The sequence below is a fragment of the Oncorhynchus mykiss genome, chromosome 14 (genome assembly GCF_013265735.2).
Source record: "Oncorhynchus mykiss isolate Arlee chromosome 14, USDA_OmykA_1.1, whole genome shotgun sequence".
In the NCBI taxonomy this organism is placed as follows: domain Eukaryota; kingdom Metazoa; phylum Chordata; class Actinopteri; order Salmoniformes; family Salmonidae; genus Oncorhynchus; species Oncorhynchus mykiss.
In genome coordinates, this window is record NC_048578.1 from 3,872,501 (window position 1) to 3,897,691 (window position 25,191).

General features: G+C 49.0%; 1 protein-coding gene across 3 annotated transcripts in view; it reads right to left on the reverse strand.

Annotated features, from left to right (window-relative positions):
• The window catches only part of LOC110488577 (slit homolog 3 protein-like), a 210,875-nt gene that overhangs the window by 33,169 nt on the left and 152,515 nt on the right, over nucleotides 1-25,191 (reverse strand). For all 3 annotated transcript variants that reach the window (XM_036942709.1, XM_036942708.1, XM_036942711.1), the window contains 12 exons: nucleotides 24,467-24,538; nucleotides 22,321-22,464; nucleotides 19,464-19,627; nucleotides 16,642-16,792; nucleotides 13,790-13,864; nucleotides 12,822-12,965; nucleotides 10,549-10,692; nucleotides 5,895-6,058; nucleotides 1,980-2,112; nucleotides 561-629; nucleotides 199-270; nucleotides 1-14 (listed from right to left, as the gene is read on the reverse strand). The exon at nucleotides 1-14 is cut by the window's left edge and continues 58 nt beyond it. In XM_036942709.1, coding sequence (XP_036798604.1) covers nucleotides 1-14; nucleotides 199-270; nucleotides 561-629; nucleotides 1,980-2,112; nucleotides 5,895-6,058; nucleotides 10,549-10,692; nucleotides 12,822-12,965; nucleotides 13,790-13,864; nucleotides 16,642-16,792; nucleotides 19,464-19,627; nucleotides 22,321-22,464; nucleotides 24,467-24,538 — 1,346 coding nt within the window. The remainder of the gene's footprint in view (nucleotides 15-198; nucleotides 271-560; nucleotides 630-1,979; nucleotides 2,113-5,894; nucleotides 6,059-10,548; nucleotides 10,693-12,821; nucleotides 12,966-13,789; nucleotides 13,865-16,641; nucleotides 16,793-19,463; nucleotides 19,628-22,320; nucleotides 22,465-24,466; nucleotides 24,539-25,191) is intronic.

Consider the following 25,191-nt stretch of genomic DNA (forward strand, 5'->3'; position numbering starts at 1 on the left):
TGTAACTCAGGATCCTGTCATTCAAAAGAGAGGGTTATAATTCAAACGGATAGGAACATAACACTGTGTGTGTGTGTGTGTGTGTGCGTATATATGTGAGTGTGTTTTATACGACTATAAAAGTGACTAAGGCCACTGTGTCCAGCCCGGTGTGGCCAGACAGCCGGTCGGCCGTGGCGCATCGTCATGGTAACTCACAGAGTGGCGAGCTGAGTCATGTTGCTGAAGGTCATGGAGGCCACAGTGCTGATGCTGTTGTTGCTTAAGTCTCTATGTGATACCAAACACACAACAGGACGCAAGGTCACTTCAGGGAAGAACCAGAGCTGAGAAACACCTTTAAAGTCCACAGAGACAACACAGAACTGTCTCGCCTTGACACAAACCCAAATGGTCAGTTTCAATGTTTCAGTAAATAATACACAATGTCCTCTGCTGCAAAATGTCTCAATACAATTGAGATTGTTTTGGCATTGTGAACATTATGCAGGACCTATGACCGGTGAGGAATATACAATGATTTAACTTGTGATCTGACTTGGAATAGACACGATACATACACAAGAGACAGTTGCTTAAGTGTGGACAGTTCTTTGGGGATGGACATCAAAAGGTTCCCTTCCATGTATCTGAAATGAGGAGGGAGGTGAAGGCATTAGATCCTGGGGTTATATCAAACACGCAGACATACACTCCACCACTCCAAAATCACCCAATCACTATAAATCCCTTGGTTATGTCCTGATTCATGGAAGAGCATATTTATGGAACAGCTCATCCACAAAGGAATGATGTAGCATCAGGTGCACAGCGAATCAATAGATAATCAGGGCTATGCCAGGGCTGGAGGAAGGAGGCCTTTCCTGTAATGGGTAGGGAGGGTGTGTGGAGGTGAGAGTGCCTGTAGGGGTGTGTATGGATGAGAGTGTGTGTCGGGGTGTGTATTGGTGCGAGTGTGTGTATGGGTAAGAGTGCGTGTATGGGTAAGCTGTGTTTATGGGTAAGAGTGTGTGTAGGGGTGTGTATTGGTGAGAGTGTGTGTTGGGGTGGGTATTGGTGAGAGTGTGTGTAACGGTAACAGTGCGTGTATGGGTAAGCTGTGTTTATGGGTAAGAGTGTGTGTAGGGATGTGTATAGCTCAGTGTGTTTAGGGGTGTGTATTGGTGAGAGTGTGTGTATGGGTAAGCTGTGTTCTTCAACGAGAGAGAGAGAGAGAGAGAGAGAGTCTAATAGTCTGTCGGAGGAGGAACAGCAGATGTGTTAGCTGTCAGGGGCCCCGACTGGCTCTCATAGACCCTGTTACTGCTTCGCAACACCGTTTGTCTTTTCTCCTCCCTCTCTCCTTTCCCTGGCCATCGCTCTATCTATCATCTCCCTCTCTTTACTCCTCCACCATCTCTCTCACTTTCCTTTTCTCCCTCGCTCATCTTTCTCCACTATCTCTCTCTCTTTCCCTCTCGCTCTTTCCCTCTCTCTCTCTCTCCACCCCACTCTCCATCCCTCCACTTCGTCCTCTAAGGTGTGATGGTAAAGTGGCCAGGCAGTGTGGTGTTAATGCAGCAGTCTGTCAGTGGCTGTGTGTGCCCTTTTCCATCTCCCAGACCACTGAGCCGTTTGGTGATGACGAATTCCCCCTGTATCCCCCGACGGCATGCCTCCCTGACCTTCAACTATGGAGCTACCCGGCCTCACCCGGCCTCCTGGCAGACACAGCATCCCTCTCAACCGACAGGTTAAAAATCTGTTCCATCTATTTCTGACATGAAACTATTGAATTGTCCTTCTGAAACATGTTTGATTTCAGCCCCGAGGATGACCTATACTCTGGATAATAGTGAGGAAGGCCAGACCCAGGCTAGCCAGTCTGAGGTGGTGTGTGTGTGTGTGTGTTAGAGAGAGAGAAAGGTATATATGGTGTGTGTGTGTGTGTGTGTGTGTGTGTGTGTGTGTGTGTGTGTGTGTGTGTGTATGGGACTCACAGCTCAGTGGTGTCCTTGGGGATGCCTTTGGGCAGAGTGCGCAGCCCCCGGTTACTGCAGCGCACCACTGTGTCTGAGCATGTGCACAACTCTGGGCAGCGAGACACCGGAAAACACACATTCTCCTCAGTGCCTGCAGAGAGAGAGGGAGAGAGAGAGAGAGAGAGAGAGAGAGAGGGAAATGAGGGAGAGAAAGGGAGAAAGAAAGAGGGAGAAAGAGGGCGGGGGGGTGGAGGGAGAGAGAGGGAAGGAGAGAGTGAGAGGGGAGGGAGACAGAGAGAGTAAATAAGACTAAGTCAGATGGGTGACTCCACTTACTCTTACTCTCAGCACTATTTTAAGAGCCGTCCCACTCACATTAAAGGAGTAGCTCGAGAGGGGAGGGTGGAAATGGTTTGTGATAGACATCTCACAACCCGGCAACACTGCCAGAATTTACTCGGCTTTGAAAGTAGAACTCTATAAATGAAGCCCAAAGTGGAGGGGGAATCTGATAATTGCGCCACCACTTCCCAAATCTCTCCCCCAGCTGCCTTGCCTGGCGGGTCGAAATTCAACCATTATTACAGTAAACATTTAATCATAATAAGAGATGCAGAAAAACAGGAGTTAAAGATCAGCCACATAATATTGTTCTTGGCCTGAGTCTCCCTCCCTCCCTGCTTCCCTCCCTGCTTCCCTCCCTCCCTCCCTGCTTCCCTCCCTCCCCTCCCCTCCTCTTTATTCTAAGGCCTGAGAGATGATATCTGCAAAGGCTTGAATTGCACCCCAGATGAAAAAGAAACAGGGAATTAAGACACTAATGGAAGGTAATGAAGTCTGAGGTCTGCTCCAACAATAACACACACAGCACTGCCTGGGTCTGGGACTGGGGCTTGGCTGCTGCTGCCTGCCTGCCTAGAGAGGCCTCGGGTCTGGATGGGACGGAGGGAGAGAGGGATGGAGCTAGTCTAGTCGTAATCGCTGACTCACTTTTACATTGGGGGGGGCGTCAAATCTCCACAAAATGTGTTCCCCGCAAATCAAAACAACCCCCCCCCCCCCAAAAAAAAAATACACCGTAAGTGTAATTGAAGTTACTGTCATGTAAAAATAGAAGGAGTGAGTCAGTGTGTGTCATTGTAGCTGCAGCTATGTGGACCTCGAGGTGAAGGGATACAGAGTGCACTAAACACTCCGCCCGCTCCCTCTTGTTAAGCATGTAGCTTTCAGGGCTAAATGAAACCTTACAATGGTCCATCTGTGGCCTGCTATAGCTATCTGAACAAATAAAGCTAGAGAAACCCCATGCAAGGAACTTTATGGCTACAACTCGACTGTCTGGGACTTACAGTATATAGACTGTACATCACCATTACAACTTACAATTGGATTGACTATACGAGAACATTTTTGGAGCGAATCCCTACAGTCCATAAGAGTTGAAGTGCTATTTTCCCAAGACCCCGGAGCATTTGACAGAGAGAGAGAGAGAGAGAGAGATAGCGGGTCCCGGGCTCAGCCAGACAGAAGCCACACCGCAGTTCCTTTCTGGAGTTAAACTTTACAGCCACAGTTCAGTTTCGCAGGCCTCTCTCACTCTCTCACTCTCTCACTCCGCAGGGGGAAATGACCGCGTCCTCATAAAACCCACACTGACGTGAGATAATGTGGTCGCCTACGACTACTGTTCCATTTTGCCTAATAGTTTCTACTCCCTATCCCTGCTGGCCTGCTCAGACACATACTGGAGTTAATAACTATGTGGGTGGACAGTGTGTGTGTGTGTGTGTGTGTGTGTGTGTGTGTGTGTGTGTGTGTGTGTGTGTGTGTGTGTGTGTGTGCGTGCGTGCGTCCCGCATGCTGCCGTAGACTACAGAAGTTCAGAGACATGGAGGTGAGGGGGTTGAGTAGACTCTGAACTCAGGGTCTTGGGCCTATACAGTGCCTTGCGAAAGTATTTGGCCCCCTTGAACTTTGCGAAGCCTTTGCGGCTTCAAACATAAAGATATAAAACTGTATTTTTTTGTGAAGAATCAACAACAAGTGGAACACAATCATGAAGTGGAACGACATTTATTGGATATTTCAAACTTTTTTAACAAATCAAAAACTGAAAAATTGGGCGTGCAAAATTATTCAGCCCCCTTAAGTTAATACTTTGTAGCGCCACCTTTTGCTGCGATTACAGCTGTAAGTTGCTTGGGGTATGTCTCTATCAGTTTTGCACATCGAGAGACTGACATTTTTTCCCATTCCTCCTTGCAAAACAGCTCGAGCTCAGTGAGGTTGGATGGAGAGCATTTGTGAAAAGCAGTTTTCAGTTCTTTCCACAGATTCTCGATTGGATTCAGGTCTGGACTTTGACTTGGCCATTCTAACACCTGGATATGTTTATTTTTGAACCATTCCATAGTAGATTTTGCTTTATGTTTTGGATCATTGTCTTGTTGGAAGACAAATCTCCGTCCCAGTCTCAGGTCTTTTGCAGACTCCATCAGGTTCCAGAATGGTCCTGTATTTGGCTCCATCCTTCTTCCCATCAATTTTAACCATCTTCCCTGTCCCTGCTGAAGAAAAGCAGGCCCAAACCATGATGCTGCCACCACCATGTTTGACAGTGGGGATGGTGTGTTCAGCTGTGTTGCTTTTACGCCAAACATAACGTTTTGCATTGTTGCCAAAAAGTTCAATTTTGGTTTCATCTGACCAGAGCACCTTCTTCCACATGTTTAGTGTGTCTCCCAGGTGGCTTGTGGCAAACTTTAAACAACACTTTTTATGGATATCTTTAAGAAATGGCTTTCTTCTTGCCACTCTTCCATAAAGGCCAGATTTGTGCAATATACGACTGATTGTTGTCCTATGGACAGAGTCTCCCACCCCAGCTGTAGATCTCTGCAGTTCATCCAGAGTGATCATGGGCCTCTTGGCTGCATCTCTGATCAGTCTTCTCCTTGTAAGAGCTGAAAGTTTAGAGGGACGGCCAGGTCTTGGTAGATTTGCAGTGGTCTGATACTCCTTCCATTTCAATATTATCGCTTGCACAGTGCTCCTTGGGATGTTTAAAGCTTGGGAAATCTTTTTGTATCCAAATCCGGCTTTAAACTTCTTCACAACAGTATCTCGGACCTGCCTGGTGTGTTCCTTGTTCTTCATGATGCTCTCTGCGCTTTTGACGGACCTCTGAGACTATCACAGTGCAGGTGCATTTATACGGAGACTTGATTACACACAGGTGGATTGTATTTATCATCATTAGTCATTTAGGTCAACATTGGATCATTCAGAGATCCTCACTGAACTTCTGGAGAGAGTTTGCGGCACTGAAAGTAAAGGGGCTGAATAATTTTGCACGCCCAATTTTTCAGTTTTTGATTTGTTAAAAAAGTTTTGAAATATCCAATAAATGTCGTTCCACTTCATGATTGTGTCCCACTTGTTGTTGATTCTTCACAAAAAAATACAGTTTTATATCTTTATGTTTGAAGCCTGAAATGTGGCAAAAGGTCGCAAAGTTCAAGGGGGCCGAATACTTTCGCAAGGCACTGTAGCTAGTAACAGGTGGAAGCAGCAGATTTCGTGGTGCGTTTTACACAGCCAGTGGGATTTCATGGGAAGTAGGTATGAACGGCTTGTAGATGGATGTAGACGGGTAGGCGTGACAATAGCTGAGACAGATCTGGAGCAACTCCTGCGAGAAGTCAGGGCCAGGGGCCCCTGGAGACAAAGCCTGGTGTCATAGGACCCTTTACAAAGTGCCCGGGGCCAGAAAACAGAGGTGTTGTTCAATACTAGTGATGGAAGGTTAAATGGATGGGGTGTGGAAGAAACAGGGCCAGGCTTGTGAGAGACATAGAAGGTGTGTGTGTGTGTGCGCGCGCGCATGTGGGGTGTATGTGGCGTGCATGCAGGCACGCATTTATGCATTCATACCGTCGCAGGTAAAGTCAGGGTTAGCCACGTCCTGGATGGGGATCTCCTTGAGGAAGGCAGGTTTCTGGCAGCGAGGGTTCCCACTCACAACCCTGGTCTTCTTTAGCCACAGACCCAGCCAGGCCAGGTGGCAGTCACACACATAGGGGTTGGACAGCAGGTTACTGAGAGGGGGGGAGAGAGAGAGAGAGAGAGAGAGAGAGAGAGAGAGAGAGAAATAGAGACAGAGAGAGAGAGCGAGAGCGAGAGAAAAATAGAGACAGAGAGAGAGAGCGAGAGAGAGAGAGAGAGAGAGAGAGAGAAAGAGAGAGAGAGAGAGAAAGAGATAGAGAGAGAGAGAGAGAGAGAGAGAGAGAGAGAGAGAGAGAAAGAGAAAGAGAGAGAGAGAGAGAGAGAAAGAGAGAAAGAGAGAGAGAGAGAGAGAGAAAGAGAAAGAGAAAGAGAGAGAGAGAGAGAGAAAGAGAGAGAGAGAGAAAGAGAGAGAGAGAAAGAGAAAGAGAGAGAGAGAGAGAGAAAGAGAGAGAGAGAGAAAGAGAGAGAGAGAGCGATAGATAGATAGAAAATGTGTCAGTACATGACAGTCAGACTCACTTGGGTTTCAGGTTTGTAACCTTTGACAGCCAACGTACAAGACCAGTGTAGACTAGACTAGGTGAGCTGATCACTGAAGAGGACAATACACACTGAGTCATCTAGTGACCTGTATTTGACCTGGGAAATGGTGGGAAGAAATTATACCTAGCATTGAGCTGCCATTAGTGGTGTTTAACTTTTCACCCTCGAGTGAGTCCCACTTAAGCACCCGTAGACACAGTGACAGATAGTAAGAGCAGAGTCGAATGTGCCTCCAGGGATGACTCACTCAAGTCCAGATGGGAAGCGGTTTAGTGTGTGTCCCTGTGTGTGTGTAGGACTGTAATGTGGGGCCGGTAGTGACTGGAAGGCTAACCCAGCCCACAGTTTACAGGGATAAGCTGGGAAGGCCTTTCTTTTTTGAGAACAGAAGAGCAGAGGCGACTCCTGTGCTATCAAAGCCCACAGTGTGGATTCATTATAGGATGTTGACCTTACAATGCACCGCCATCCACCCGGCCTCACCGCAGAGATTTGGGTCGTTCCACGAAATGGACACCTATTGATTCCCTTTGATATGTTAAGTGGAAATCCACCAATATTGAATTGAAAAGCCTGTTACATGTATATTGAATGAATTGCACTAATACAGACCACATGGAGACTTCAATGAATGCGAAGTGCCAAAATTCAGCGTTTTGACATGTCCCTCCGTCAAGCCCCGTGTCCCTTCTGGGAAGATTTCAACCCACTTGTTCCCAACATTTATCCAAGTTTCATCATCATTTTAAAAAGGCCTAATTATTTTGCTGCTTTAACAAAGTCCTTTCTGAATATCATTATTTATATTAACGCGATTAGTGATGAATTGACGTCTGTTCAAGGCCAACCCTGTTATTCAAACAATTTACCCCGTAAAAACGTTTTATCATTCCACCAAGTTGAATGATTGACAGCAGGTGACATCGTCCGGGTCTTCCGAACAGCAGGATGGAAAAGGAAGTTAGACTTCTCTCTCTTTTGGTCTATTTATACTTGTTTTATCACCGTTTGACTGAGGTGGTCGAGCTCAACACGTCAAACCTGTTCGCTCAATTAATGTTAGGAATTTAACTTTCATTATGTGTGGGACATTATGTAAAATTCCCAATTTCATGAACACCATGTGGTCCCATGCTCCTTCACCACATATGGAGTAATGGCCGATCTTCACCTCAAACCTTCACTAGTTTGATATGTGAGTGTATTTGTACAATGAGAAAATGTTGGATTTTTATCTCAAACATGCTTTTAAACATTAGTTAGACAGTGACACAAGTGTCAGTAACACGGTTGACAGACAGTGTGGTACGAGTGCAGATAAAATGATTTTAGTTCAAATAGACTGTAATGCCTGAGATGGGGAAATATGGTTTTCTGTAGGCGAAACAAATCTACCATGCAATGTTGATATTTGAAAGTATTTATTTTTTAGTTAAGTTTGCATGTCTAAAAAGGCACCCCTTTAATGCCATACGTTCTGTCTTATTTTTTAGTTAAGTTTGCATGTCTAAAAAGGCACCCCTTTAACGCCATACGTTCTGTCTTATTTTTTAGTTAAGTTTGCATGTCTAAAAAGGCACCCCTTTAACGCCATACGTTCTGTCTTATTTTTTAGTTTTAAGTTTGCATGTCTAAAAAGGCCATCCCTTTAACGCCATACGTTCTGTCTTATTTTTTAGTTTTAAGTTTGCATGTCTAAAAAGGCCATCCCTTTAACGCCATACGTTCTGTCTTATTTTTTAGTTTTAAGTTTGCATGTCTAAAAAGGCCATCCCTTTAATGCCATACGTTCTGTCTTATTTTTTAGTTTTAAGTTTGCATGTCTAAAAAGGCACCCCTTTAACGCCATACGTTCTGTTCTTCCCCTCGCCATAGAGTTTGAATAGAATCATTACTTGTGTATCCCCCGGTAAACAAAGTATTGTCGTAATTATTTACTATGAGAAGAGAAAATAATGAGAAAATACATTTTCCACTGCTCTGTATCTCCAGGCAGGCAGATGCTTTTATAAAGCACAATAACAAAAGTAACAGAAAAGTACAGAACAGTTTAAGCTAATATTATTAATGAGACAGAAAATGGCAAGTCAAAACATAACTAAAGAAGAAGCTATTTGTGTTGCGATAATCATGGCAGCCCCCCCCCCCCCCCCCCCCCCCCACACAGAGTAACCTCTGTCCTGACTGTAGCCTTCCCCCAACTGGTCCCACCCACCGAGTGGAAACACTTGTTGCCTCCCGGCTCTAATTTAGGCCTGAGAGAGGAGAAAAGAAGAGAGAGAGCGAGAGAGATCAGGAGATCGCTCTGGCTCAGCCTGATTGACTGTTTCTCTGCTGCACTTGTACACTGGGATAACAGCTGGGCAAACACAGTGCTGCCTGGCCTGGCCTGGCCTGGTCTGCTCTACGCAGTGCTGGTTCACAACCCAGCCGGTATTTTTAGGCGGGCCGCACTGAAACGGATCCGGCTGTGTCAGCCGCAGGGTAATTAGAGAGCTGGCAGACCACAGCAGCGCTTTCACTCTCCTCTCCCTCCCTCTCCGTGAGAGTCAGGAGGGAGGGGGAGGGAGAGAGAGAGAGAAAGAGAGGGAGGGAGAGAGAGGGGGGGAAAGAGAGGGAGGGAGAGAGAGAGGGAAAGAGAGGGAGGGAGAGAGAGAGTGGGAAAGAGAGGGAGGGAGAGAGAGAGGGAAAGAGAGGGAGGGAGAGAGAGAGAGGGGGAAAGAGAGAGAGAGGTGGAAAGAGAGGTAGGGAGAGAGAGAGAGGGGGAAAGAGAGGTAGGAAGAGAGGTAGGGAGAGAGAGAGAGGGGGAAAGAGAGGTAGGAAGAGAGAGAGCGAGAGAGGGAAAGAGAGGGAGGGAGAGAGAGAGAGAGAGGGGGAAAGAGAGGGAGGGAGAGAGAGAGGGAGAGAGAGAGAGGGAAAGAGAGGGAGGGAGAGAGCAGGAGGGAGGGACAGCGAGAGAAAGGGAGGAAGAGGGAGAGAGCGGGAGGGACAGCGTGAGAAAGGGAGGAAGAGGAAGAGGGAGAGAGCGAGAGCAGGAGGAAGGAGAGGGAGAAACCTCTGGCATTCTAAACATGAACATGACTCCGTGTACGGGTTGCATGTGAGGTGCTGGTGGTGCACGTCCGGAAATGTCAGCCTCTAATCTTTTATTCATCTGATAAATGTTCAGTTATTAATACATCCTCTCCTGGGTGGCGATGGGTACGAGGCATAACACTGACTCCCACAATGTCTTTTCAATAGCAGCATTAGGTCTCTTCACATGTCAATACCGATCACATCTGACAGTCCCATCTCAGACATGACATAACTTCCTCGCTATCGACGAAAGTATTGCACCGTTTCAAATCATGTTCCACTGCAATGAGAGTCGATATTTGTAGAGCAGCCAAGAAGGACAATTCTCATGCTGTTGCTAGTTTTGGAAAGATACAACTATATATTTTTGACGCTTCAGAGGGCGCGGGGCGCATATAGCAGACTATGTGTAGCTTGATAGCAAGGGTCGAGAGACTGAGACAAAACGGAATTGTAATTACCCAGACCATCTGCAAGCACTATTCTAAACCCATAGAGAGCTGTGATTGCAGATAAAACACTGGATGTTGTCTGTCTTTCCAGACTGGGATTTGTCAGTACTAGAGAGGACGGCGTGATCCCTCAGACGGTCAGGTGGTAGGAAGAGCGGCGGGAGAGGAGGAGGACGGCAGGTAGCCTAGCGGTTAAGAGCACTTGGCCAGAAACGGGAAGGGTCGCTGGTTCGAATCCAGAGCCGACTAGGCGAAATATCTGCCGGCGTGCCCTTGAGCAAGGCACTTAACCCTAGTTGCTCTGGATAAAAGTGTCTGCTAACTGAATACAATGTAAAAACCAATGTAAAATGAGGAGGCGGAACAGAGTATGGATAAGGTGGAAGACAGGTGGGTAGAGAAGGAGGGAGGGAGATGAGACTAACATGGAGAGGGTGGTGATCACACAGACAATCAGGTGGTGGATGGAGAGAGAGATGGAGAGAGAGATGGAGAGAGGGAAGGCTTACATGGTGGAGAGAGAGTGCAGCGTAGTGAAGGCTCCCGGGGCGATGGTGGAGATCCGGTTGTCGTAGAGGGACAGCAGACGTACAGAGCTCAGGCCTGTGAAAGTGGTGTTGTCCACACAGCCTATCTGGTTACTCCTCAGCATCCTGTTGTGGAGACACACACACACACACACAGAGCGAGAGCATGGTGAGATGGGGAACATAGGAACACTGTGGCACAGATGATCAGCAGAACTAGGAGTTTTTCCTGAATCCATGACCTGACTAGGTAAAACTACAAGCCCAAGTTCTACTGTAATCTCTTACAGCCTGTCTACTGAATGAGAGCTGCTCCTAAACAGCATTGAAGTGAGCTGCTGTGATGTGAGACTGTTAGACTGCAGTGTAGACAGGTGTTGAACATGCCTCCAGCTCTGGGGAGGTGTGGTTGGGGCCAACGGAGGCCCATATTCTCAACACATCCAGAGAAGCCCAGACCTAATCAGGGTCTGGTATAATCCAATGTCAGTGTGACTAGAAGTGTTTTGGCCCAGAAGGGGAGTTTAATTTTGTCCGGGCAAGTGTACAGTGGCTTTGGGGACCCATGGAACGGGAAGAGAGGGTGGGTGGTGGAAGGGGGAGCAAAAGTGCCCTGCCAGCACTCATTAGTGGTTTGGGGGGGGGGGGGGGGGGGGGGGGGGGGTGAGAGCCAGAGGAGAGGTACTGCACAGAAGGCAGGCTCTGGGGACCATCCTGGGTCAACTGTCCACATCTGCTGCCTGGCAGAGGGGCCTGTGTGGGGCAGATGCTGCCTGGCTGCCAGGGTTAGGTTAGGCAGCATGGCACGGCACCCCAACCCAGAGAGCGAGGGGGGGGGGGGGGGGGGGGGGGGGGGGGGGATGCGGTGATGATGAAGTTGGGAAAGAAGGGGTAGGGGTGAGAAAGGAAGAGGAAAAAGCCCAGGGGAGCGAGGGAGTGAGTAGTGCACCCCGGCCAAAAACAATCAGGGCTTTCAAACTAAAGCCACTGGGAAGAAAACCAAAAAAAGAAAACGGGGGAAATGCAAACCAGAGCCTGTCTGTGATGAAAATGTGAAAGCAGCAAATTCAGCATTAGGCTCTGACAGGCAGGGATCTGAAACAGGCAAACTCAATTTGGGAACATGCTCCTGGGATTTAAAAGCCACTAAATTCAATATTGCAGGACCATGATCCATTCATTTGCGCCCATGCTCGGCTCTCTCGACCCCCCCCCCCCCAAGTTTGCTTCATTAGGGCCAAAAGAGGCCCCCTCAGAAAGCCTTTCTGGCCATCAGTTCGGCTATAGAGCATGAATTGTTTGCTCTGTTTTGTGTCTAAATAAGGTGGCTATGACTGTGCATCTAATCTGGAGAGAGAGAGCGAGCGACAGAGAGAGAGAGAGAGAGAGAGCGACAGAGAGAGAGAGAGAGAGAGAGAGAGAGAGAGAGAGACATTGTGTGGTTGATGTGACGTCAGTGGGCCTGTTGTTTTCTTGGGGACTTGCGTCAGTTATCTTCTAAATATTATTTCCCAGAATGAACTCACTCATGAGTATCTAGACATCTGTTTAGAGAACGGGTACATGTTACATAGCAACTACTGTCTGTTTGGGAGTGTGTGTGTGTGTCTGTGAATGCTTGTGGAGTAATAGCGAATACATTGTGTGGGCACGGTATTTGTGGGCACGGTATTTGTGGGCACGGCATTTGTCACATGCTTCGTAGACAACAGTGAAATTCTTACTTCCGGGTCCCTTTCCAACAATTCCAACAATGCAAAGATATAGATAAAAAAACCCAAAAAAGAGGGATTCATAAGATGTACGCACGCACTACTGTCTCTTTGGATAAAAGCTATATGGCTTACTGTAAATGATACTATTATTATGATATTAATGCATATTATTATATTAGCTACGTATTAATAAAGTTTGTGATGAATTACTGTCACTACATCAAACATATCTGACCGCTGAAGAAGGGCCATCACTATCTGGCCAAGTTGCAAAGTCAGAAGCAGTCTAGTTCTACAATTTCTCTACTTCTAATCTGATTTTCAACCTAACCCTAACCTTAACCACACTGCTGGACTTATGCCTAACCCTAACCTTCAATTAAGAACTAAAATGTAATTTGAACACATTTAATACATTTAAATACATTTTACGATATAGCCAATTTTGACTTTGCAGCTTGGCCATCTAGTGGGAACCCTGAAGAAGGGCATCGGCTCTAAACCTCGATATCCTTAAGATGGCCGCTCGGCTCCACTCACAGTGTCTTGAGTCCAGTGAGACCTCTAAACATGCGTCCCTGCAGTGCCTGCAGCTTGTTGCCAGTCAGCAGAACCTCCAAGACCCCCCCGGCTCCGTCAAAGGCCCCCTCACGGATATCCCGCAGCTTGTTGTTGCTAAGGTTACTGTGAGAGAGGGGTTGGAGAGAGAGAGAGAGAGAGAGAGAGAGATCATGGTAAATATCATACTGTCTAATTAAAGATCATGTTACCTAGACATCATTATAACCACCCACACAAACACTTCTCATTAGCCTCTCACTACTGTAATGGGGAAAATCAATCACCAGGCCTAATTGGGTTAACGTTAGTCTCTCCTTCTGCCTCCTAGTCTTTCCCCAGTGGGCGAAACGGGTTGAAATGACGTCATTTCGACCAGTTTTACCCGCTGTGTCAGTCTTAGCTCAAAGATTCCTAAGTAATGATGGGTTAAAAACAACAGGCGATATCTATAGCATTGCAAAGTGTGACGGGGTGCAAAACATGTCTCTGGGGGTTTTCCACGGCACACATCTTTTATTCTTATCTGTACTTTGGTGAGGAGGAGGGGGGAAGTTTAGACGCAATGTCATGCTTAATAAATCACCGCTCCTCCTTACGGTGTGCACAGCTATAACAGCCATGGTCCTTTTCCGTCTTCCTGGAGTGGGCTGTGTATATTGCCTGCCTGTAAATCACCTTGCCCGCGCTCCAATTTAGATGGAATATTCCCCAGCCTCTCACTCTCCTCCCCGGTATCTCCTCTCCTTTCATGTAAACTCCTCTCCTTTCATCTCCTGTCCTCTACCCCCCCCCCCCCCCCCCCCAGATTGACGCTGCTCATTGCATATGAAGCTGCTGTCGGCAGGAACTTCCCAGACAAGACAAGCCCTGACTGCAACACAACACTACAATTCGGCCTGTATGTTTGCATGTTATAAAAGGCAATGGAGGAAGGAGGGCAGCCATACATCTTCTTCAGGTTGGGGAGCTTCTTAAAAGTCCCCGCGGCCTCCAGGATGGAGATTTCATTGTCGTTCAGGCGCCTGTTGTGGAGAAAGAGAATGTAAAAATGAAGGTTAACGGCCCCACAGTGACTGAGTGAGTCAGAGAGCAGTCGCAAAAAAGCTAGACAAGAGACGTACATTTTTTGGGGGGAATCTAACATGCTCACTTAATTCTATACTTAGACAAAGGACGGGAAGAGAGCGTTTTTTCAATGGAGTCATCAATATTCAAATTGCTCACAGCCAAGCGGACGAGTTTGTGTGATGGACGATTCTGTCTTGTTTAGCGTGGTCATTTGTATGAGAATGAGATAAAGGTTCGGTGTGCTTGGTGCTGTGTCTATGTGTGTGTGTGTGTATACTGTGTGTGTGTGTGTGTGTGTGTGTGTGTGTATACTGTGTGTGTGTGTATACTGTGTATGTGTGTGTGTGTGTGTGTGTGTGTGTTTGTGTGATCCAGCTGGCTGCTGGTGCATGGCATGGATCCATCTAACTGTAATCTCTCTGAGCTCCGTCGCTTTGGCCTGGAGGGGAACGCTTCTAATGACACACCGCTCTTTAAGAGCAGAGAGAGGGACGGAGGGAGACCGTGTGATGGAGGTCGAGAGGAGAAACGATGAGGTAGAGGAAGACAGAGAGAGAGAGAGAAAGATATTTTATCTTCTGAGAGGAAGGGAGCGTGGTTGGGAATGAGGAGTGTGTGTTTGGCGACCGGCGACGACCTTCTCGGCGTCAGCCTTTACTGACAGGACACACCTTGGGGAAAGGTCAACCAGACGTAGAAGAACGCATGCATACGTTTCCCTGGGAAGGGAAAGCTCACTCTAAATAAGTGACGGTGTGGAGGGGGAGACCAGCAGCAGACCCCAGATCAGATTTTTGACATACGATCTACACCAGGGGAGCCGTGATGGTGAGCGATGTTAAAGTAATGGGAATGGGTGACAGGGGCCGGAGGAGAGAAAAATAAAGATTGAGAGTGTGAGAGAGCAAGAGAGAGTGAGTGAGAGCAAGAGAGAGAGAGAGAGAGAGAGAGAGAGAGAGAGAGAGAGAGAGAGAGAGAGAGAGAGAGAGAGAGAGAGAGAGAGAGAGGAGAGGAGAGGAGAGGAGAGGAGAGGAGAGGAGAGGAGAGGAGAGGAGAGGAGAGGAGAGGAGAGGAGAGGAGAGGAGAGGAGAGGAGAGGAGAGGAGAGAAAAGGTCCTGATGTGGTGTGTGTCCTCTAGCCAGTGAAGAAGGGGAACATTTCGTTTCCCTGACATGCTCTGCCCTGGGACTTGGCCAGAGTGGAGCTGGGCCTAATAGCCTGGGAGAGGCTGATGCTAATAGTCAGCCATCACTCACTGGGAGATGGGGCTATTGTGAGGGTGAGCAGCTAGCACTGACGGGGCTGGGGGATAGAGAGAGGGGGATAGAGAGAGGGGGACAACGAGAGGGCTGGGGTATAGAGAGAGGGCTGGGGGTTAGAGAGAGAGCTGAGGGATAGAGAGAGGGCTGGGGGTTAAAGAGAGGGCTGAGGGATAGAGAGAGGGCTGGGGGTTAGAGAGAGGGCTGAGGGATAGAGAGAGGGCTGGGAGATAGAGAAAGGGCTGGGGGATAGAGAGAGGGCTGGGGGATAGAGAGAGGGCTGAGGGATAGAGAGAGGGCTGAGGGATAGAGAGAGGGCTGGGGGATAGAGAGAGGGGGATAGAGAGATAGCTGGGCGATAGAGAGAGGGCTTAGGGATAGAGAGAGAGCTGGGAGATAGAGAGAGGGCTGGGGGATAGAGAGAGGGCTGGGGGATAGAGAGAGGGCTGGGAGATAGAGAGAGGGCTGGGAGATAGAGAGAGGGCTGGGTGATAGAGAGAGGGCTGGGAGATAGAGAGAGGGCTGGGAGATAGAGAGAGGGCTGGGGGATAGAGAGAGGGCTGGGGGATAGAGAGAGGGCTGGGGGATAGAGAGAGGGCTGGGGGATAGAGAGAGGGCTGGGAGATAGAGAGAGGGCTGGGGGATAGAGAGAGGGCTGAGGGATAGAGAGAGGGCTGAGGGATAGAGAGAGGGCTGAGGGATAGAGAGAGGGCCGGGGGATAGAGAGAGGGGGATAGAGAGATAGCTGGGCGATAGAGAGAGGGCTTAGGGATAGAGAGAGAACTGGGAGATAGAGAGAGGGCTGGGGGATAGAGAGAGGGCTGGGAGATAGAGAGAGGGCTGGGAGATAGAGAGAGGGCTGGGAGATAGAGAGAGGGCTGGGAGATAGAGAGAGGGCTGGGGGATAGAGAGAGGGCTGGGGGGTGGAGAGAGGGCTGAGGGATAGAGAGAGGGCTGAGGGATAGAGAGAGGGCTGGGGGATAGAGAGAGGGGGATAGAGAGATAGCTGGGCGATAGAGAGAGGGCTTAGGGATAGAGAGAGAACTGGGAGATAGAGAGAGGGCTGGGGGATAGAGAGAGGGCTGGGGGATAGAGAGAGGGCTGGGAGATAGAGAGAGGGCTGGGAGATAGAGAGAGGGCTGGGAGATAGAGAGAGGGCTGGGAGATAGAGAGAGGGCTGGGAGATAGAGAGAGGGCTGGGGGATAGAGAGAGGGCTGGGGGATAGAGAGAGGGCTGGGGGATAGAGAGAGGGCTGGGGGATAGAGAGAGGGCTGGGGGATAGAGAGAGGGCTGGGAGATAGAGAGCAGGGAGAGAAGGGTAGCTAAGGTATGTGAAGGATTTCTACATTAACACAACTATGTCAAGACAGAAAGAATGACCATGGACCCGGAGAGAGAAGAATAGTACTAGATGTGATGTGAATGTTGTGTGTGTGTGTGTGTGTGTGTGTGGTTGGCTGTGTGCTCTTACAGGTCTGTAGTGTGCTCGGGGAGGTGTGGGGGCAGTTTGGTCAGTTTGAGGTTGGAGCAGTCCACCACGGTGCCCTCACAGCGACACTTTTCTGGACACACCAGATCCTGGAAACACTCTCCACTCAATTTGCTACGGTAGTCCTCTGTACCTGGACGAGGGACAAGGGGGGGGGGGGGGGGGACAGGAAAGGGGAGAGGAGGGACGATTTACAGACCATCAGGGAACTATGACATTGATGGAAAACCTCAAATTCTAATTTAGGTAGCCTGGTCCCAGATCTGTTTGTGCTGTCTTGCCAACTCCTATGTCACGCCGGGTGACAGTGACCACAGGAGTCGGCAAGACGGCACAAACAGATCTGGGACCAGGCATTGACTTACGCATTGGCCTATTACTGGAACGCAATGCCTCTTAAACATACAATATACAGAACACACATACAGGACCAAAAGAAGAGCACACACACACACACACCTCTTAGAAAGAACACCCACAGACACCTACGCCTCATTTGTAAAAGCACCGTTGAGAGAGAGAGGTCAATTCCAGGAGGTCGGTAGCTTGGAGATGTTCTGACAGAGTAATAAAGGGCTGTCTTTCCGGTACGGTTGTAGCTAAGTCTGGCTCCCATCACACCAGCCTTCCCTTGGCACCGCTGTTTATGTTGCTCATCCCATCTCTAACTCCACTAGTGATTCAGTGAGAGCCTCTGACTGTGGGAGCTCCAAGACCCAGACAGGCAGACCCAACCAGGGCCCACCGGGTGAGAAGTGAGGCCGGGGCCTCTCTCCTCTCCCTCCTGGGAAAACCACTGGGCCTGGCTCACACACCGGCTTTCACGGACTCTGTCCCAAATGGCACACTAGTGCACCACTGAGGGAATAGGGTGCCATTTGGGATGCAGGCCACTGCCATGCAGGAGCAGGAGCAGGACAGAAGGGTGACAGAAAGCAGAAGGAAGAGAGGAGGGGGAGGAGGAGGAGGAGGAGGAGGAGGAGGAGGAGGAGGAAAAGGAGGAGGAGGAAGAGAAGGAGGGAGGAACACGACTCTTCAACAACACGGAGGAAGAAGGGAGGATTGTAGTGTATCACTTTGTAGTCTCCCTCTGTGAAGGAGGAGGGGGGAGCAGAATGGAGGGGTGGCTCGTCTTTCCTTTTCTCTTTTCCTTTTCTCACCACCACCACCGGGCGGGCGGGCGGGCGGGCGTGTCCAGCGGTCCCTGGTGCTTGACGGAACCATGTGAGGCGAGTGTAGGCGGGGGCACATGGTTAGATCAAGCACAAGAGACAGCTGCACCAGGTAGACAGAAGTAGGCGCGAGGAACAGGCAGGTAGGTAGGTAGTGAGGCAGAGTGAGGGTGAGCTGAGGGCAACAGGAACAGGAACAGACAGGAGCAGCTGGGACAGGAAGCTGATCGAGGTGACTGACTGACAGACTTTCCTCCCAACACTGTCCCTCCCCAGACCCCACACCCATGCACACAGGGCCCTCAGGGGCCACACTGTAGACTACACCGTCTGTAACCCCACAGCATAGGGAAAGGCCCAAACACAGGGACACATACAGTATAGACAGCCCTGTGTGGTTATCAATTGGAAGGGAGAGAGGGAGAGAGAGATAAGGGTGAGAGAAAACAGTACAAGCCCTCTGGTAATTTCCCCCCCCCCCCCCCCACACACACACACACACACACACACACACACCAGGCTTCTGTCTAAGAGAGACACACACACACAGTGCGACCACAGTTTATCGGTGTTCCCGCTGTGCTTGTTATTGTGTTGCTATATTGAATTTGCCCAGCCTGTAATTAGGAGAACCCAGGGTTAATATCAAAGGAAAGCAACAGTGGCTGCACAGTGCGTGTGTGTGGATGCACAGTGCCAGAGGAGTGGAGCTGCCCTAACCCCCCCCCCTGTCCGCTCCTCTCCTCCTCTCCCCAGAGGGGCATGTATCTGTGGGGCCCCATGGGGCCCCCTCCTGTCCCAACCACAAACCTAAGAGGCAAGTATGGGTGTGATGGGTGAGCTTGCAATACACACCGATACAGACACTCCAGCCTCAAGCCTTCCTCTTTTCTGCTATGAACCCCTCTGAAACCCGGCAGGTTCCAAGTATAACTGCTCCAGGCCAGAGGGTTCCGCACAGCTCTCTCTCTCTCTCTCCTCTCTCTCTCTCCACAATGACATGGTTCACAGGACACAAATAGACGGTGAGAAAGAGAGAGAAAAGAGAGAGAAAAGAGACAGAGCGAGGGTGACAGAGATGGAAAGAGAGGTGGAAGGAGAGAGTGAGAGGGCGAGAGCGAGAGAGAGTGAGAAAGAGGGAGAGAGAGCGTAACAGAGACAGAAAGAGAGATGGAGGGAGAAAGAGGGAGAGAGAGAGAGAGAGAGAGAGAGAGAGAGAGAGAGAGAGGGCAGTGTAGGAACGTGGGCTCCATGTCTGACTCTAGCTGCAGCTGCACAGCCCTCGCCGTGTAAATCAAGCCACACATGATTATGAGGGATTGTGGGCGGAGGGGCCATGGAGACTTGGAGCCATCAACACGTCACAATGCATTAGATCAGATGCCTTAGGAGAGTAGAGCAGGAGCGGGTGGAGACAGACGGGCGTAGCGCGACTGTTGGGAGAGACACGCCACTTTTCGTACTAGCTACAGTGTTGGACGGAGGGGAGTGGCTGTCTGTCAAACTGTTGCCGGGCGGTAGAAGGTTGCCGGTTGCTCTGTTAATTGAAAGGAGTTCCCGGGATATGCTCTGTACTCGTAAGGAATGGTAATGCTTGTGCGTGTGGGTCTACGTGTGTGCGCAGGAGCCTACCTGTGCAACGGAACTTCTTTCCCTTGACCTGGCTGATGCGTTTGTTGGCCAGGCGACGGGGGTGGCTACAGCGAGCTCCGCTGGTCTCAATGGGGTTGTCAAACAGGTAGTCAGCCAGCCACTTTAGATGGCAGTCACACATGAAAGGGTTCTGAGCCAGGTGGCTGGAGGTGAGATGATCAGAGAGAGAGAGAGAGAGAGAGAGATGGCGGGGGTGGACGGAGGGATGGAGAGAACGGTAGAGACGGAGCGAGGGGAGAAAGAGAGAAAGAGGGATGGAGAGAGACATGGCGGGGGTGGACGGAGGGAGGGAGGGAGCGAGAGAAAGAGTGAGATTGAGAGACAAGAGTGGGAAGATTGAAATGGCTCACAAGTGTGTGAGAAGTATATCACGTACAGTATTACCATAATAACATGTCATTAATGACTCCTTTATATACATGAGAAAACGTCTTTACATGGATGACAAATATTTGCACGTGACTTTTTATGCATGAGAAAAATATGTGTTACGCGCTAACACGACAATGTAATATACTCCAGATAAGTAACACTCTGTGGCTTCCAGCGGCCTGAAATTATTGTCAGATGAACATAAAAACAACCTTCCAAAATAGACATCTCTCTGATATTATCCAACGTCATATATCTTGGTTTTCTCTTCTGAGTCCTCCGCTTACATATAAGCTGAAGAGAAACCCTGTGTGTGTGTGTGTGTGTGTGTGTGCGCAGACTACCATGCTAAGGCTGGGATTCAACATCTATGGCTGCGTGCAGGTCGTTAATCCTGTTGTCAGTGTTGATACTCACAGCGTCCTGTGGTTACTCAAAGTGTCCCGATAGAGCGGGGTTTGTGTGTGTGACTACTCAGTGTCCTGATAGAGCGGGGTTTGTGTGTGTGACTACTCAGTGTCCTGATAGAGCGGGGTTTGTGTGTGTGACTACTCAGTGTCCTGATAGAGCGGGGTTTGTGTGTGTGACTACTCAGTGTCCTGATAGAGCGGGGTTTGTGTGTGTGACTACTCAGTGTCCTGATAGAGCGGGGTTTGTGTGTGTGACTACTCAGTGTCCTGGTAGAGCGGGGTTTGTGTGTGTGACTACTCAGTGTCCTGATAGAGCGGGGTTTGGTTTGTGTGTGTGACTACTCAGTGTCCTGGTAGAGCGGGGTTTGTGTGTGTGACTACTCAGTGTCCTGATAGAGCGGGGTTTATGTGTGTGACTACTCAGTGTCCTGATAGTTCGGGGTTTGTGTGTGTGACTACTCAGTGTCCTGATAGAGCAGGGTTTGTGTGTGTGACTACTCAGTGTCCTGGTAGAGCTCGGAGTGTGTGTGTGACACTCCTCAGTGTCCTGATAGAGCGGGGGGTGGCTACTCAGTGTTCTGGTAGAGCTCGGAGTGTGTGTGTGACTACTCAGTGTCCTGATAGAGCGTGTGTGTGACTACTCAGTGTCCTGATAGAGCGGGGAGTGTGTGTGTGACTACTCAGTGTCCTGATAGAGCGGGGAGTGTGTGTGTGACTACTCAGTGTCCAGATAGAGCTTGGAGTGTGTGTGTGACTACTCAGTGTCCTGATAGAGCGGGGTTTGTATGTGTGACTACTCAGTGACCTGATAGAGCGGGGGGGTGGCTACTCAGTGTCCTGATAGAGCAGGGTTTGTATGTGTGACTACTCAGTGTGTGTCCTGATAAAGCGGGGAGTGTGTGTGTGACTACTCAGTGTGTGTCCTGATAAAGCGGGGAGTGTGTGTGTGACTACTCAGTGTGTGTCCTGATAAAGAGGGGCGTGTGTGACTACTCAGTGACCTGATAGAGCGGGGGGGTGGCTACTCAGTGTCCTGATAGACCGGGGTTTGTGTGTGTGACTACTCAGTGTCCTGATAGAGCGTGGCATGTGTATGACTACTCAGTGTCCTGATAGAGCAGGGAGTGTGTGTGACTCCTCAGTGTCCTGAAAGAGCGGGGCGTGTGTGTGACTACTCAGTGTCCTGATAGAGCGGGGGGGTGGCAACTCAGTGTCCTGGTAGAGCTCGGAGTGTGTGTGTGACTACTCAGTGTCCTGATAGAGCGTGTGTGTGACTACTCAGTGCCATGATAGAGCGGGGAGTGTGTTTGTGACTACTCAGTGTCCTGATAGAGCGGGGAGTGTGTGTGTGACTACTCAGTGTCCTGATAGAGCGGGGAGTGTGTGTGTGACTACTCAGTGTGTGTCCTGATAAAGCGGGGAGTGTGTGTGTGACTACTCAGTGTGTGTCCTGATAAAGCGGGGAGTGTGTGTGTGACTACTCAGTGTCCTGATAAAGCGGGGAGTGTGTGTGTGACTACTCAGTGTGTGTCCTGATAAAGCGGGGTTTGTGTGTGTGACTACTCAGTGTCCTGATAAAGCGGGGAGTGTGTGTGTGACTACTCAGTGTGTGTCCTGATAAAGCGGGGAGTGTGTGTGACTACTCAGTGTCCTGATAGAGCGGGGAGTGTGTGTGTGACTACTCAGTGTGTGTCCTGATAGAGCGGGGAGTGTGTGTGTGACTACTCAGTGTGTGTCCTGATAAAGCGGGGCGTGTGTGTGTGACTACTCAGTGTGTGTCCTGATAAAGCGGGGAGTGTGTGTGTGACTACTCAGTGTGTGTCCTGATAAAGCGGGGAGTGTGTGTGTGACTACTCAGTGTCCTGATAGAGCGGGGAGTGTGTGTGTGACTACTCAGTGTGTGTCCTGATAAAGCGGGGCGTGTGTGTGACTACACAGTGTGTGTCCTGATAAAGCGGGGCGTGTGTGTGACTACTCAGTTGCCTGATAGAGCGGGGGGGGGTTACTACTCAGTGTCCTGATAGAGCGCGGGGGGGGGGGGGGGGGCTACTCACAGAGTCTTGATGGAGCGGAGCGGGGCGAACAGGCCCTTGCTGATGGTCTGCAGCTTGTTGTCATACAGAGACAGCAGGTTGAGGCTCTGCAGGTCCTGGAAGGTGTTCACCCTCAGACAGTTGATCTTGTTGGCGTTCAGTAGCCTGAAGGAAAGAAAAACATAACAACAACATGTTTTTAAACGTACTGGGGGGGGGGGTGAAGACACGAGAAGCTTGCGTCCCAAACGGCACCCAATTCCCTTTACATTGCACTTAATAGGGAGGCATTTGGGACGAAAACAAAACGGGTCACAGATCCACATGCGGTGTTAGGACCTAATGTTACACCTGTCGTAGGTGATCCAGGCAGCGGATTGTTAAGGCTTGGGTGGCGTGTGTCTCAGAGGTCAGACTGAGGGTACATCCCAAATGGCACCCGATACACTGCCTTTGACCAGGGCCCATGGGGAGAGCTCACAGGGCTGTGGTCAAAAGTAGTGCACTATATAGGGAATATGGTGCCATTTGGGATGCAAGCTGAGGGACACAGCACTGATCTGGGACAGAAGTGTGCTGCTCACTCCTCTCAGGTCAGTACCACATGATCCCAGTAACCACAACAACTCCCTTTTCCCTAGGACACAGATACACTGTCAAAGACACATTCATTCCTAAAGCCATAGCCACCATTATTTCATTGGTTTTACCGTCAGAGCATAAGAAAGAAGCAGTGACTGAGAGACCATAAGGAAACCAGGAAGTCTAGGGCAGGGTTGGACATAGCCATATAATTAGAATTACATTGACTTGAATGGGGATGTCCTTTCTAGTATTTATATTTCTATGTGCAGAGCTATGCTGCTGTCCTTCCCTCCATACTGTCCATTAGCTAATGTAGCCAAGTTGTGGCATTTCTACCATAACTAGCTCGCCTAGTAACCTCTGCACACCCCCCCCCCCCTCCATTCCTGTCTCTACCTCCCTCTCTCTATATATCTCTTTCTCTCTTTCTCCTTTTTTTCTCCCTCTCAGCCTGCCTGACATTTGACTAACGTTGGGCAGCGTTTGCTAAATTATTGAGAGGCATTCTAATGAGGGTTTGTCGCAGAGCAAACACACGCATCGTTAGGCTGCTGCTCACAGGGAGAACTAATTACATTTGGGAGGGATTTGAAACCCAACAGGAAAAGAACAGTGATGAAAGAATGAAAGAAAAACAGTGCAGATTTTCCATGTGTCTATTCAAAATGCTAAATAACTTGTTAAAGAACAGGCCTATCCCTATGTCATTTACATCATTAGCGTCGATGACAAGAAAGACAGGGTGAATCGCCGAGCCATACCAGTCAGTGTGCCGTACTGCTAGTGTATGTGTGTGTGTGTGTGTGTGTGTGTGTGTGGATATTACGCTGATGTGCACTTTACTGGAGAGACTCTGATTCGCTGACATACCAGTAAGAGAGAGGAGAGACCCCAAGCATCCTGCATATCTCCATAATTCATTTCCACTCCATCTTCTAAATCATTACAGTGTGTGTGTGTGTGTGTGTGTGTGTGTCTGTGTGTCTGTGTGTGTGTTTCAACAAGCACCAACAGTCAGCAGCATTAAAGAGCAGCAGATTTCCTTAAATTAGACCATTAAACACAGTCATTATGTTTGAGCTATGTTTCCATGTCTACATCAATATAACTAGGTGTGAGAGATCTGCTTTGTAATCAGGTCCAATTTAAATGCTAATGATGTTGCATGAGGCGCTCCCGCTCCGGCCCAAATGGTCCGTTTCAGACTCTAAAAGGGTTTCGAGGTTCGACACTCTCGGCTTCCTTGTGCTCGACTTGGTTTTATGAGGGGAAATGCAGAACATGAACTATTGCTCTTCCACTGCGGTCCGTATCATAACCCTCTGCCAGAGTGAAACTAGCTTATGCAACAGAGACACAAACACACTGGGAACGCATGCACATACATGCAAAAGATATGCAAAAAAAGGTTTAGAAGGAACATCAGCTAAAAATATAGGAACAAACCGACAGGGTGGAAAATAAGGTACACAAACACAGAGTTGTGGTCGTTACAACCAATTCATAGAGCTTCAGTACAGTATAGTACCGTATATTACAGTACAGTATAGCATAGTATAGGTCAGTACACATGTGTACTTACAGTAGCTGAAGAGAGACAAGCCCATCAAACAGGCCCTTAGGAATCTCAGCTATCTTGTTCCCGTACAGCACCCTGTAGAGACACATACATTTATACTAGAGACACATACATTTATACTGAACACAAATATGAGTGTAACTTATAAAGTGCTGGTCACATGTTTCGTGAGCCGAAATAAAAGATCCCAGAAATGCTCCATACACACAAAAAGCTTATTTTTCTCACATTTTGTGAACACATTTCTTTACATTGCTGTTAGTGAGCATTTCTACTTTGCCAAGATAATCCATCCACCTGACAGGTGTGGCATTTTAAGAAGCTGATTCAACAGCATGATCATCACACAGGTGCACCTTGTGCTTGGGATAATAAAAGGACACTCTAAAATGGGCAGTTTTGCCACACAACACAATGCCACAGATGTCCCAAGTTTTGAGGGATCGTGCAATCAGCATGCTGACTGCAGGAATGTCCACCAGAGCTGTTGCCAGAGAATTGAATGTTAATTTCTCTACCATAAGCCGCCTCCAATTTCGTTTTAGAGAATTTGGCAGTATGTCCAACTGACCTCACAACCGCAGACCAGGATCACCACATCTGGCTTCCTCACCTGCGGGATCGTCTGAGACCAGTAACCCGCTGATGAAATTGTGGGTTTGTACAACCAAATAATTTCTTCACAAACTGTCAGAAACCATCTCTGGAAAGCTCATCTGCATGCTTGT